This window comes from Epinephelus fuscoguttatus, linkage group LG21 (genome assembly GCF_011397635.1).
Source record: "Epinephelus fuscoguttatus linkage group LG21, E.fuscoguttatus.final_Chr_v1".
NCBI lineage: Eukaryota > Metazoa > Chordata > Actinopteri > Perciformes > Serranidae > Epinephelus > Epinephelus fuscoguttatus.
In genome coordinates this window covers 21,967,904-21,982,557 of record NC_064772.1, presented here as the reverse complement: position 1 = coordinate 21,982,557, position 14,654 = coordinate 21,967,904, and the positions used below count along the sequence as shown (strand labels likewise).

General features: G+C 42.5%; 2 protein-coding genes across 2 annotated transcripts in view; both read right to left on the bottom strand.

The window, feature by feature from the left end:
- The window catches only part of lg21h8orf34 (linkage group 21 C8orf34 homolog), an 83,530-nt gene extending 81,552 nt beyond the window's left edge, over positions 1-1,978 (bottom strand). Inside the window, exon 1 of the mRNA XM_049565255.1 lies at positions 1,426-1,978. Coding sequence (XP_049421212.1) covers positions 1,426-1,494 — 69 coding nt within the window. The 5' untranslated portion in view covers positions 1,495-1,978. The remainder of the gene's footprint in view (positions 1-1,425) is intronic.
- A 3,098-nt stretch (positions 1,979-5,076) lies between these two features.
- prex2 (phosphatidylinositol-3,4,5-trisphosphate-dependent Rac exchange factor 2) overlaps positions 5,077-14,654 on the bottom strand; it is a 126,020-nt gene continuing 116,442 nt past the window's right edge. The window contains exons 40-41 of the mRNA XM_049565244.1: positions 10,337-10,404; positions 5,077-6,154 (exon numbers count right to left, since the gene is read on the bottom strand). Of these exons, the coding sequence (XP_049421201.1) occupies positions 6,109-6,154; positions 10,337-10,404 (114 nt within the window). The 3' untranslated portion in view covers positions 5,077-6,108. The remainder of the gene's footprint in view (positions 6,155-10,336; positions 10,405-14,654) is intronic.

Genomic DNA, 14,654 nt, shown 5'->3' with positions numbered 1-14,654 from the left:
TCGCCTCTTACTACACCTCTTTTCACTCCCTTTCAAAAAACTGTCAGATTCGCCTGAAAAATCCACACTGCACAATGCAGCCTCACAATACACCATTCACTGTCTAAACACTGTAAACAACTCAGCAATTATCCACGTCCTTGTTGGCTGACCAAAACCGCTTGGTATCTTAGGGACACACGTGAGGGTGCAGCACACAGCAGGTTAAAGCTTCATCATATGAGCTCATTGATCTTTGGAGCAAATGTGTTCAGCACTGCTTTCATCTTTTTTAATTGTGACATGAAGTCGACACTGTTCAATTGTCCAAAGAGCCAAAAATAAAGAGGAAACACAAACTGAGAGGAGGAACAGAGGGGGAGACAGGTGGAAGGGGAAGATGGAGGGAGGAAAAACAAACAGAGAGAGCACACACACTCATTGAGCAGTCCCTGTCTCCATTGCCGGTGAAATGCATATTGGGCATGAGCCTCTGTCCACGGTGCTGAAACAAGCCTCACTACTGCTCTTACATCTGCTTAACATGCAGCCAGTGTTGGTGTGTTACTACTGTACGTATCCAGCCCAAGCCCAGAAGTGAAACATCAGCACTTTGCTGCACACATCATGTGAATACTGCTTGTGCACGTCATCCCACTTGATCCCCAGTTTGCATTTCATGGTAATACAGTCGTCCTCCCAGTTGTCAGTCTTGTTTAGCGAGACTCACAGATCTCCTGCATCCCAGTTGAGCTGGGGTGTTTTGTCTGCCTTTCCCATCTTGACTCTGATTATGCCTCACACCTGTGCGGTCCTGCTTTCCAGCAAGAAATCTAATAGCAAACAAAGGATGAAGTCATGCTCTCCCCTGGGTTGCTTCAGATGCCACACTGAGACAACCCGGGGATGAACACACAGATTTACACAGACTGACAAACAGACAGAGAGGCAGGTAGTTAGTTTGGCTGTGTCCTCTGTAGCCTGCCCCGCTGTGCATTATGAATTACAACTGGCTCCTGTGAGTGGCCCTAACTTCAACTAACTGTAACAATGTCGAGACAGGCGGTAGCAGGGTGCAGCATCATCTTTTGAAATGCAAATTAAAGGATGAGCGTGGAAATGTGAGGGCAAACAGCAGCTGATGTTGCTGTATGCTTGTGTACTACAGTGTGGCATAGCCGGAGCGCAGTGGGATGTTTCAGGGTGAACACAAATAAACGGTTTTCAATTTAAATAGCAGCTTTAACATTAAGAGCGCATGTGTATGAGGTGATGGGAGTAATTATCCAGTTTAATACATTCTCAGTTACTCCACTGTGTCAGCTCACATTGCAGATGTGCTGTCATCATTTAGCACAACTATAAGGCAAAGATGATTAACGCAGTCTGGTGCAAAGCTCCTTTAAATGTCAGCCAACAACTTCTTGGTTGTATTCGTGCACTCACCTCAAACAAGGGTCCGATTTTATTCTTCTCCAGATAAGACTGAATTCTTGACTGTTGTGGAGACGCCATGAAGAAACTGTTGTGCCTTTGCCAAGAGCTTTTAGCGGGATGAAATCATGAGGTGAGCCGGTGTCAGTCGTCCTTCAGGAGGCGTCTCGGCGACTGAAAATGTGCTAAAAAAAATAATAAAATGTCACCAAGCCGGAGCCTCGTTTAAGTTGAGACGGTTCGCGTCAAGTGCGGAGCAGGCGGCTCTGAGCCCGGCTCATTGTGGAGACTCAGCCCGGGACCATCCCCAGTTTGTCGCCTCACTGACTCTCTGGCGGCAGCTTCCCGGTAGAAGCCAATGGCACGGCAGCTCTGTGACAGAGATTACAAATCTTCCGCTCACTGGCTGCCAGCACTGTTAACGGTGCCACCGCCACTCCCATTTATCCGCCGGGCTCAGCCAAGCCCTCTGTGTGCACCCGGAGTGTGTTGCTGCTCAGCCATGAGCCACCTGAACGCTCATAAAATGCGCAACGACACACGCACGAGCGCTGAAAGCTGTTAACGTGGGTGCGGATGATTTTACTAATTACCGGAAGTACAGTTAAAAGCTCAACAAGTCTTTTTTTTTCCCTTAAAAATCTATAATTAATTTTGCTGCGAATGAAGCAGTAAAACCGTCACTAAAAAAATAAACAAATAAGAATAAAAAATAATAATTAAAAAAAATGCAGGGGCGGAGCTAGACTCTTAGAACAATGGGGGCGGGGCATGCTCGAGGGGCCCCTCTGAAAAAGTAATTTAAAGCCCAGTTCAGACCAAAGATTTGCGACAAGATGATCATGCAACTAATTGCAACGCATCGCTCTGCATCCTGGTGGTTTACACTACTGCAACTAGATAAGATGGTGTATCATCTCTATGCAACAACTCTGTACTCTGTACTCTGTACTTATTTTGTAGCTGAATATAATTTGTAGCTTCTTAAAATATGAATGAGGATAGTGACAGCGAGATACTGGCAACAGTTGCAATTTTAGTAGTGATGAAATGGCGAAAAACATAAAACGAGCACCAGACTGTATTTATAATAAATACGCCACAATAATATAAGGTTAGGTTAATTGGTGACTCTAAATTGTCCGTAGGTGTGAATGTGAGTGTGAATGGTTGTCTGTCTCTATGTGTCAGCCCTGTGATAGTCTGGTGACCTGTCCAGGGTGTACCCCACCTCTTGTCCAATGTCAGCTGGGATAGGCTCCAGCCCCCCACCCCCTTACCCCTAACCAGATAAGTGGTTACGGATAATTAAGGAGTGAATGAATAATATAAGTAAGCAGTGCCAATTAAGAAGTCAATGAGAATGTGTATGTATGTGGGGGGGTATAAGCACATACAGCAAGTAGCAGCAGCGACCCACCGTCCGACACTGGCACACCGAGAGGCTGGAAATAGAGGGTTCGGTGGGGACGAAGCACCTGCCGCACGCAGCAAGCAAACATGCCATCTGTGGTTATTTTGACTTGACCGGCAGACTGTTGGCTGCTGAAACAGATGATGTGCTTTATGTTCTTAAACCAGCCGGCGGCGATTTGACCAGCTGAGTTGCAGGTGATGCCATCAGCCGGCATGAGTCAAGCTCAGACGGCCAGTTCACACTGCCGCAACTTTTCTCTGCTATGTTCTAAAATGGTTTTGTCTTGTCGCAAATGTTTGGTCTGAACTGGGCTTTAAAAATCATAACTGTAAAATAGTTGATAGATGCTTTCCTATCAGTGAACACAAACAAACGTTGTGTTGGTCTATGTCCACAAAAATATACAGCAAAGTCACTTTGTCAGACATGCTTGTCCGAAGAATGAATAAAGGAAACAGGTTGCTTGTCATGTTTAAACATTTCAGCACCTAGCATAAAGGACAACACGCTTTACATGCATGATTGATGAACGGTTCAGCACCACCGCTGTTACAGTCACTGTAGTGGTGCTGAGTGCCAACACGCCTGGTGCTCTGTCTAAGTAGGACGTTCTTAAACATATCATAAAATAGGCACAGATGTCTACAACACTACAAGGTCTAAATTCAAATATAAAATAGACACACAGCAGTCTAGCCCATGTCACCACAGGGCCTGGGTGCAGAGACAGTTGCAGTAACGTGGATTTAAAGGTCTTGTATGTAGGATTTAGTGGCATCTAGCTGTGAGGTTGCAGAACTGAAACTTGTCTCGTGTGCCAAGCATGTAGGAGAACCATAACAGCCAAGGCTGAAATGCAAATGGCCCTAGCTAGTGTTTAGTTTGTCCTTTGCAGGCTATTGTAGAAACAACATGGCCGACTCCACAGGCGAGGACCTGCTCCATACCTAGATATACTGTACTCAGTTCACTCTAAGGTAACAAAAACACAATGATTATAATATTGTATAACATTTCTACCAATAGATGCCTCTATATCCTGCACACTGGACCTTTGAACAGCACATTAATCTAACAATCTGACTGATTTCTTTATAAACAAACGTTATTAATGACTAATTATGTATGTGTCACTGCTGTGGTTTGTGTAGTGCATTTGTATATTCCTCCATACAGTAGAACAAAAAACAGTACATATCACGGTTTCTTTTTAAAACTTCATCCTCCTCGTGGTGAATTGAAAGACAACAAAGATTAGAAGTACGATGTAAGAGCAGCAGATGATGCAGACAAACTTTTCTCTTGCTGCATTTGTTTTAATCCACCAGATTTGTACTTTCTTTTTAGTGCCTAGCCAGAGAAAAAATAACATACACAGCAAATGGCAGAGCACAACAAAACGAGGCTTTGTACTAGAATACTGCAGGGATAGCTGACATTTCCCACCATGCCTAGTTATAGGTATGGATTTAGAGGGACGGAACAGGTGTGTCAAACTCATTTAGTTTAGCAGATGCAGCCTAATTGGGTCTCAAGTGGGCCAGACCAGTGAAACCACTGCACCTATAAATGACAACCACTTCAAGTTTTTCCCTTTTTGTAGTGTAAAGAAGTCAAATCTGAATACAATTATCGATTTACCAAACAAATAATGAACAGCCTGCGATATCCTGAGAAGAATATGTGCAAATTCAACATAATTTTCACTCCTACTAAAATGGTAGAGGCAGATTAAGTCATCCTCTGCCTCACAAACCATTTACAAATCTCAAGTTTTGTCAGTGCCTCAGCAGCAGGGTTCCACCCATAGTGTTTTAAGATGGAAGTCTGATACAGATTCTTTTGTACTGAAGCTGCTGGTTGACAGTATTTTGCACAATGTCCAATATCTTTAAATCTGAGCACAGAAGGTACTTATTGTTGTTTCAGAGAGCTGTACTCTGGTCAGGGTAAAGAGCCTCTGAGGCAGCATTTACATAAAATATCTACTCACTGTTTGAATTGCTCCTGAAACCTCCCAGCCTTCACAAGTGCATCAACACGAGGTGTGCAAAGTCATCTAGTGGGTCCAATTGGACCCTTTGGCGAGCCGGTTCTAGTCCCTGGGCCGTGTGCTTGACACCCCTGATTTAGAACCTGTGCATTTGTCCCCCAAATAAAACAATAAAAGAAGCAGAAGACTTTTATTTTGACAAAATTTAAAACACCATAAAATGCAGAAAAGGCTCAAATATGCTCAAATATAATCTATGCCCCTGTGCCAAGTGCTTGAGTGGTGAGTGGAGTGGAGAAGTGGTTACGGATATAAATGTATACATGAGGTCATTTTTGTAGTGTTTTGGAAAGCAAAAATCCAACAATTCCGCATGGATGACACAGGACACACAACTGGAGCTTACTGATGCAGTTTATTACCACTTGTGTGTTTGCATAGTAGTGAGCTAGACGTCCATCTACAATAATACATCCAATAATAAGTAAAACAGAGGAGACACTTTAATCCTGAGTACTGTCGATATAAAATAACAGAATACATCTCATAGCTCTACTTCCAAAAACCTATTTCATGTTAATACTGATAAAACCATTAAAAATCTTCACGTGCATGCATGTAACAGTTGTAAAAATCCAAACACAATGGGAGTCATCTCTTTTAGCACATTCACACTCACTACATATGTATATTTACAAGTGAACACAAACACGTTGAGGAGCGTTACAAAACACACATTCATATGGTTATCCAATACTGAGACAATCGATAAAGCGTAGAGGTCAGAGCTGAAGAGAAGCAGACAAACTGTTGGGTAATTTGAACACAGTACGACGCCAAATATCCTTTGTAATCAATATTATCGTGCTCATTTCATATGCAAATTAAACTAATAACATGAAATGCAAATGTCCCTCATGAAAACAAACATCATTTTCAGACCATAATGTGCCAACAGTGAACTGATGGGGTTCATTCCATTTCACTGGGCTAATTTAACTGCATTCTCCTGCTATAAATCCTCTGGGTTTTTTTCTTACTGAGTCATTGTCTTGTCAGATGCACTGTGCGAAAAAAAATCAAAATATGTATAAAGTACAATCATGAAAAATATAATGTATTAAAAATACTATTTACGTTTTTTAAATTCTATTTACACTTCAGGCAGCTACTCCGGACATATAAAAATGGACCCAATAACTGTCTTTTATTAGGTTGATCCTTCATGGGCGGAGGGAAGACGCAGAGCTCCTCGAGACTTCAGCTTCTTCTTGGATGCAATGCATTATGGGTCACCATCCGGGGGTGGAGGCTGGCACAGCTTGTACAACCTGATCACAGAAACATGCAGGCAAAATGGCATTTAATTACATTCTATTATATAGCGTGTAAACAAAGCAGTGATCTGTAAAGAAATGTCACTTCCCCAGGCAACAGGTCTTTGTTTGGTGCAAAGGAAGTGTAACCACAAATTTAAGCTGCAGTCTCGAGAAGAAAACTGTCAGCGTCGGAAAAACAATTATCCTTAGCAGGCAGCGCACATCCAGCTTTGTGTTTCAAAGTCAAACAACATTAACTATGTTCAAATAGTAGAAAGTGACTTCAGAGTTTAGCTTCTACCTTTGAGTGTTGTTGGTTTTAAAGCTTTAAAAAGTCTGACTTGTGAAACGTACAGAAGCCATATGCTTGGTGTTTTAAATGCCACATGAATAATGCATTAGATCGTTGTTTGCATTTGTAAGAGAATATAAAACCCTGCATGCTCTTTTTTCCACTATAACCATTATAGAGTCCATAAACAAGCACTATACGGTCTGTTCTGCTGCCTTAATGAACAGGAAATATAACTCACAACAACACATTTATTTTCCGTTATCAATAATTGATCATGTTTTTCCAAACTCAGTGCCATTTTCAGTACAATCAACAGTATTTCTTGCATCCTAATAAAGCACTGCTGCCTTGTGTAGTTTAAATAACCGATTGCACCACTCACATCTTTTGGTCTTGAGAAATGGCTGCAGGGTAAACTCACATTAAAACTTTACAGTCCTTTTCATCTACAGATCAGTGAACAAGCAGCCAGTGTCTCCCGATGCACAAAGCACACTTCCACATTCTGCAGCAGTCGCTCACACTGCAACAATTATGACATAAACCAGCTGAGAGTGCAGCGATTTTGCTCTGCGACCACAATGTCTCAACACTAATCATCCTGCTACTTAATTGTATTTGTCAATTTCACTAAAAGGTTCAAAAGGGCTGCCTGTCACACAAAAGCCTATATGTCACAGCCAAATGGCTGAGGCAGTCCTCGTCCTCATCTTGGGGCTACTGAGTGCAGGGAGCTCCCTTCTAATGGAAGCATTTGGCCCAAGTCCTGCACAGGAAGCACATACACAGACCTACAGTGCTGCACAAATACATGCACTTCTAAAATGCTGAACTGCACAACAACACAGAGATGAACTTTATAGAGGCATGGATTTAAACCACTGTAGTTTTATGCCACTGCTGACTATTTGCAAAAGTATACCACAAGTTTTTAGACTTTCAGGGAACACTTACACCACTTTACTTATTCAGTATTTGTTCTTTTTTGGTTTATCCTATCCCCACATGGTACAGTAATTGAGGGCGGAGGCAGTTTTTAAAAGTCTTTCATGGTGCATTCAAGTAAACGCCAACATCCAGGACTGTTATGGCTGCAAAGATACATGATGAAAGAAAATAAGAGCGTTCTATTTGTCTTCCCTACTGCTTGTTTCCCACACTTCAGTCACTTGACCACTATGCTAAAAAAAAATAGCGATGTTCATCGCAGAGCTAATTTCTATAAACAGATACCTGTACAAGAATGCAGAATCTTGTGGTGATGGGAAAAGACTTTGGTATTGGAAGTTGTTTGGTTTGAGTTTGTAGTCTGCATAGAAATGGCCGATCACTTTTGAGCAAGCTTTGGTTGCATGCAAGTAAACAGTCCATCTGGAGAGCATAAAAAAGCAGAAGGCATTGGCCCAAATGCTTCCATAAAACCCATCAGCTTTTATGTGACGACAATTTAGCTTTTTATTCATTCATATGAGGATATTTGTTCATAGAGCATCATGACTGTGTATATAGCATCTAAAACAGTGGTTCCCAACCTGTCCAGCCACAGGGTCCAGATTTCTCCTTCGTCATTAGTTCAAGGTTGACACACTTTAATATATTCAGCGTCACACTTGTGTTTGGCCATGTTGTCAAGCTAGTTTGCTCTCTCCGTTAAGAAGCTGTCCATGTGTCAATCTCTCTACAGCAGGAAATGGCACCTCAAAATAAAAGCTATGTGCCAGAAATTCACTGTACTTCAAAATAAAGTGTTTTTTTTTTTTTTTTTTTTACAAACTTAAAGTGCAACTTGCAGGTTACATTTTTTTTAAAATATATACATAACCTTGTCTGAAAATTACCATATGAGAAGTTAATTCAGAATTTATTATGGTTTACACAAGGGCACAAATTCAGAGGAAAAAGTGGCTTTTTAGCTCCTCTTCTAAAAACGCTTTTTTTTTTTCAACATCGCCTGATACTACGTCATGAGAGGGACTCTGTGTCCTTGACCCTGCCTCTGTCCAATGCACAGTAGTAGGTGGTAGTGAGTCTGAGCAGTAGTAAACTTGTGAGTTAGTATTTTTTCAGTTGTTAACAGTGCATTTCACCATTTGTGATTATGCTGAATTATTGTGTTTGTGCAGGTTGCACAAACTCGAGTCTGTCAGGACATCGAGTCCACTGACCACGGACAGAAAAAGGAGTGGAGTTAGTTTTCGTGCATGGGTGCATTTTGTGCAGGTGGAGAGGTGCGATTTCACGGCTTCATCTGTGACCAAAAACGCGGCCGTGTGCAGCACTCATTTTGGACAGGAGGATTATGTTCCTGGTGGAGCCCGCCCGCCCCTGCAGGCTCTGGTCTCCGCAGAGCCTCGGGGGTATGTGCGGGACCCGAGGCGGGCTCCACGGAGACCCGAGCCTCGGGGGTATGTGCGAGACAGGAGCGGGCGGTGTGAGGGTTGGTGGACAGTGTGAGGCATGTTATGTCTGGTCTGGGGGTCAGATTCTCCACCAGAGCCCAGAAGGCATCCACCTCCCTGCAGCACATACTCTCCACAGCTGAGGACATGGGCTGGCAGTTCCCACACAAGCACCTATCACACAAAAAATTTTCAGGAAATCTTCGTATCTCTCTCTCTCTCTCTCTCTCCCTCTCTCCCCTGCTGACGTCAATACACTGTAATGCAGAGTTATAACACGCATAGCAAGATACGTCTGATACAAGCTGATATTTGCGCATTAGTTTCTGTTATGGGTAAGTAGCATTAGTTATCTAATACTGGCAGAACTATTGGTAGCTTTGTTATAACCTAATACGTGATGGCAAACTTAATGTTGTGATGTGAACACAGCGTTAGACATCGTTAGCTGTCATTAGCTAACGATGGTCGTTCACCAAGACACCAGCCCAGTTCTCCACTGGTTCTCCTCACACCACAGCTCTATTTCTCTCCTGTGGCCGTTATTTCTCCTAACCCTGATCTGTTCCTGGTCTCTTGGACGCCTAGCAGGCTCGTAGTTATAATTCTGTGGGCCGTCATATGCATATGAATGTACATTTTCAACCTCTTCAGTCTCAAAACTAGTACTGGGATCCATGTTTATTAATGTTACACTCAATCGAACTCGGCCAGACTCCCTTACGCTACGTCACTTCCGGTTAGTGGGTTTTTAGATGCGGAAGCAAAATTCTCTCACAAAAACAACCCCAAAAGTCACTGTAGTGTGTATATGTTTTTGTTTTTTGTTTTAATCAAGTTTCTACATCATTTTCCTACACATTTATTCACCATGGTCTCCAACCTGCAAGTTGGGCTTTAAACACGTTCACAAGTCACTTTCGGTCCATTCAGAATGGACCCATGACCCACCAGTTAGGAACAACTGGTCTAAGGTGGCTAATCGGACTGTGAACAACAGCTGGTGCTCTAAAAAGGAAGTTTTGCCCTGGATATATGTTCTACACTAGAACCCTCCAAATATTGGCCGTTGCCCCTAGACACTAAATCAGCGTCAGACCGATAGCTGAGGGGTTCCAAGATTCCAAACATTGCCTGTCCATCTGTAGTCTGAAAAGTGAACTCATCTAGTAGGTCTGTGCTTTAAAAACTGTGCTTTGGTTACAGTTTTCAAATCAGTGAAACCTTGAAAGCACCAACACTGCTTGCAACCGTATTACTAAATTCTAACTTTGGCATCACATATCTGTCTCTGTCTGCAAGTCAATTTTAATGCCCAAGTAAAACTAATGGAAATAAATGGCTGCCTGGAGGGTGGGAAATCATTCAAAGAACTATGCTTTAAAATGGCCAGCAGTAATGCAGAGTATTGTAGTTAATGAGCTATAGCATTCAAAGCTTGTTCTTTAATTCCCTAAGCTGATGTCGGCTCGTATACACAGGATGTGGCTGCAGTTTTACCTTGGGACTGATGAAGGCGTGCGATCCCTCACTCCCAGATTCTTCGCAGAATTCTGAACTCTTGCCCCCTGAAAGAGAAACAGACATCGATAGTTCATGACATCATGGATCCGGCTGAAATGCGACAGTCATAAACAGGGGCTTAGAAAAACACCAGAGAGAGAAGACACAAAAAGCACACGTTTTAAAGGTCCGCTGGGCAAACAGATGAGATAAATCTCTCCTGATGGTTTTTGTTTAATAATGCCCAAGTAAGATTGCTTCGTGTCAGGCCATGAATGACTGGCAGTCACCTGTGAGAGAATAGAAGTCATTTCTAGTCTAAACAGCTGCTATAAATACTAAAGGTTTTGAAGTAAATGTCATATGATGCACGTTAGGACCTTAAAATTTGAACAACAGCTGCTGTGTGCTGTCTTTCCTCTTTCAACTGCTGAATAGTCTTTGTAAGGAAATAAAAGTAAGTAGTAAGGGATTTGGAGGATGAATAGTTCCTGTATGCGAGTGTGTGTGTCGGAGTTTTTTTTGATTATACCCAGTCAGGAGTATGTCTGCTCTTCACTAATGTTCCTGTAGTCTGCTGGCTGTGCGCAGAGTCGGCAAATACACAAACGTAGGGGAGCAGGAAGCAACTCAGCCTCTCAATTTAGAGACGTGAACACCTGCACTCACAAATACACCCTCTCTCTCCCCCTTGTGACGCACGCACCAAAGCAAAAAATACACAATCAAATCATTATCCGAGGAGGTCATCAGCGTCTCCTCTTTGAGCAGAGAGGCAGCAACTGGCCAAAAGTGCATTAGCTGACCTCTCAGTTACAGCTCTGCCGTTTTCCATCTTACTGTCTGCCCCGAGTTACGTCCTGATAGCCGGATAGCATCAGCAATTATTCGATGCCTATCACAGCCATCCATTCTGATGCCTCTGGACAGAGATGCCCCCTAATGTCCCTAGAGGACACGACACCCAGAATAGATGAGATCAGTTAGAGACAAAGAGTCAAGGCAAAACTCTCTTTACAGTTTCTTTAACAAGAGGAACTCGATTTACATATCTAAGATCTCTAAACAAAAATGTCTGATGATGCCTGATGAATTCAGATTCTGATTTTCAGTTACAAGGCCATGGAACAAAGTAAGTCACAAAAATATGGGTCAGCTATACTAGCAACTCTGTGAGGCAGCACTACGGATGTATAAAGAAAACTGGATACAGCATAGAAGGTGGGGTCCAGTTCATTTATATAAAAGTTGCCAAAAATCTTCGATGTCCCTGATATAAAATTACCTGATCTTCCACATCCATGGGCCCATGGAGCAAGCACACTAGAGATCCAGCTAACTTCCTGTTTAGCCCGCCGCTAACTTGAATGGGGGTTAGAATGATTTGATACGCGGTTCTTCTAGACTTCTGAAAAGATCAGACTGAATGGATCAAATTCCGATAGTGAAACTAGTTATTTCACGGGGGTTGTGAGGCTCAAAAAATGTACCCACTGATTTACAGATGTCTCTTTCACAATGTAAGTCTATGGGAAGAAGCATTTTGGGGCCCCATGGCATCATTCGAGAGATTCAGGGGCTGAAATTCAATGGTTTGGCTTCTATGTCAGACTGGCAGCATAGCAAAATGCTTACAATGACATCACTAACAGCCAGTAATTAGCAAGTATAATTTTTTACCATGATCAGCTCTAAGTTTAGCATGCTAAGATTAGCTTATTAGAAGCAAAAAAGGTACAGTTAGTACATTCATTCATTCATTTTCTGTAACCGCTTATCCTGTTGGTGGTCATGGGGGGGCTGGAGCCTATCCCAGCTGATATTAGGCAGGAGGCGGGGTACACCCTTGACAGGTCACCGGACTATCACAGGGCTGACACTAGGGTTGTCATGAGAACCGATACTTCGGTACCAAGTCGATGGCAACACGCAAAAAATACGTCAGTACCTCGGAACTGACGGGGGCAGTATACATGCGTCAATCTGTGCTGAGGACGAGCACTGAAGAAGAACGTCTGCTCTCCATCGTCTTTGCCAGAAAATATGGCTTCTACAAGTGCTGCTGGAGCCACAACACCTCGGTTTGTCGAAAAGTCAGGTAGTAGGAGTCATGTGTGGAGATATTTTGCATTTGAGGTAGATGAAAGCGGAGTAATTATAAACTCACAAAAACCAGTCTGCAAACAGTGCCTCCGAAGTTTCCAGACCAAAGGAGGAAACATTTAAAAGACAGACACCCTGACTTGTTTAAAGAATTCAGGGTGAGTGAGTTTCAATTTACCATCACTTGTGTTATGTTATACTTATCCTGAAATATATTACATTATTTGGGTTTATTTCAAAGTTTGAAACAGTTTTAATAAAGTAGTGAATTTAGAAATACATGAATTCTGTTTTTTGATTTTTATCGCGGTATCGAATGAGTATCGAGAATAGTGGAAATTCACTGGTATTGGTATCGACTACTGAAATTCTGGTATCGTGACAAACCTAGCTCACACATAGAGACAGACAACCATTCACACTCCCATTCACCCTATGGCCAATTTAGAGACACCAATTAACCTGCAAGTCTTTGGACTGTGGGAGGGTACTTGCAGAGAACCCCACCCCAGGTTCAAACCAGGAACCCTCTTGCTCTGAGGGGACAATGCTAACCACTGCACCACCGTGCCAACCACAGTTAGTACAGTTACAAGTTATTACAATTCTGTCTGTCTCTTTCATGGCAACCTATCAAACAAATATATCAACCTCATGGTGGTGATGCTAGAGGAACAGTCAGAGGATTACCACAGTCTTCAGGATTCAGCCCCTGAGGAATATAACTCTGTACAGAATCACTTAGCAACCCATCCTATATTTGAGCCTCGAATCAATATTAAAACCTTGCTGCTAGCTTGAATACAACAACAGTTCACATGGAGTAAAAGATATATTGGGCAAATATGGTAAATATGGCCGTCCAAGAAGCAGCAAAGTACAAATATGTGCAAATGTTAAAATGCACAGTCCATCCCTGCTTGTGTATAATGAACACTGAGTTAGTCATGCATTTAAAATGCTGCATGTATTCTGTATAATTGTTTTTCATTTTTCATTCCTGCATCACTTAAAAACTCAAACCTGGTAGCTGATTGTTGTACAGATGATGTCTCTACGCCGAAAACTGAAACTCAGTATTCTGCTGAGGCTGTAATGGTTGGAACATCAATGAGAACATGAAATAAATATTACCAGGGAGGAAATTTGAATCTAGTTTATTTAATTTGATCCATCTTGGTCAGCCAAGTTTTCTTATAAAAAGTGTTCTAACTTGTTCCTTCCATATGCTGAAACAGGACAAAATAAAGCCCAGAAGTTGAGGTAGTTTTATATAGTAAACTATACTCATCCTGCACAGACCAAATATCGGAGATTGCTATGCAGGAGTTTACAAATCAAGCTGTTATTGGACCCATTTTGCCCAAATCACTCATGCATTCTCATTCTGAATGATGTCGTCTGGGCTTGATGGATGGGGCCTGCTGGGGCCGGATGCTGTGCGGATAACCTTTTCGTCAGTAAGTATGACTATTCAGCGAGGAAGAAGAGGCGTCATCCAAAACCCTGTGTGATATTCATATTCATCAGATTCGTCGGCTGATGTCTGAGAGCAAGGAGACACACACACCGTCAGACAATGCAAAGCAGACTCCCCTCTGCTCTCTATCTGGAATGAACCATCTCTTTTCAGCAGTGTCTCGGTCAATGATGATGCAAAAAAATAACAGGAAGTGTCTTGAAAAATGACACAAAGCAAAAAAGTTGTGTGTCCCGCAAGGAGGCAAACAGCACATTTCCATACTTGCACCTTTTAATATTCCATTACAAATATCTCAAACCACACCCGCCACAAGATGGATTTTTTCCCAAACACATACAGTATTGCTCAAGGTCACACAATGCACAGAGTTGCATCCTCCTGGCTGGCAGCCCAGCTCTCTGAGTGCAGAAATTAAATGCCTGTCCTCCCGCAGGATCTCAGCCTCTCGTCTAACTTCTCCTCTCACTGCAAACAGCAATATAACCACCACTCACAGAACTTCTAATGACTGTCTGAGATATGGGCCAGGAGCTGGTCATGGCTGGAGCCTTTTGTAGGGTGAGTGCGTACGCGCGGAGAAAGTAATGGGAATTCCTTGCCTTGACCCCAAAACGACACACGGACAAACAAACAAGCTCCAGACTCTCAACCAATCTGTTCAGTTTCTCATTACTCTTTTTTTTATTGCCTCATTTGGTCAAATTCATATTCTGGTTGCGGTGAATGCAT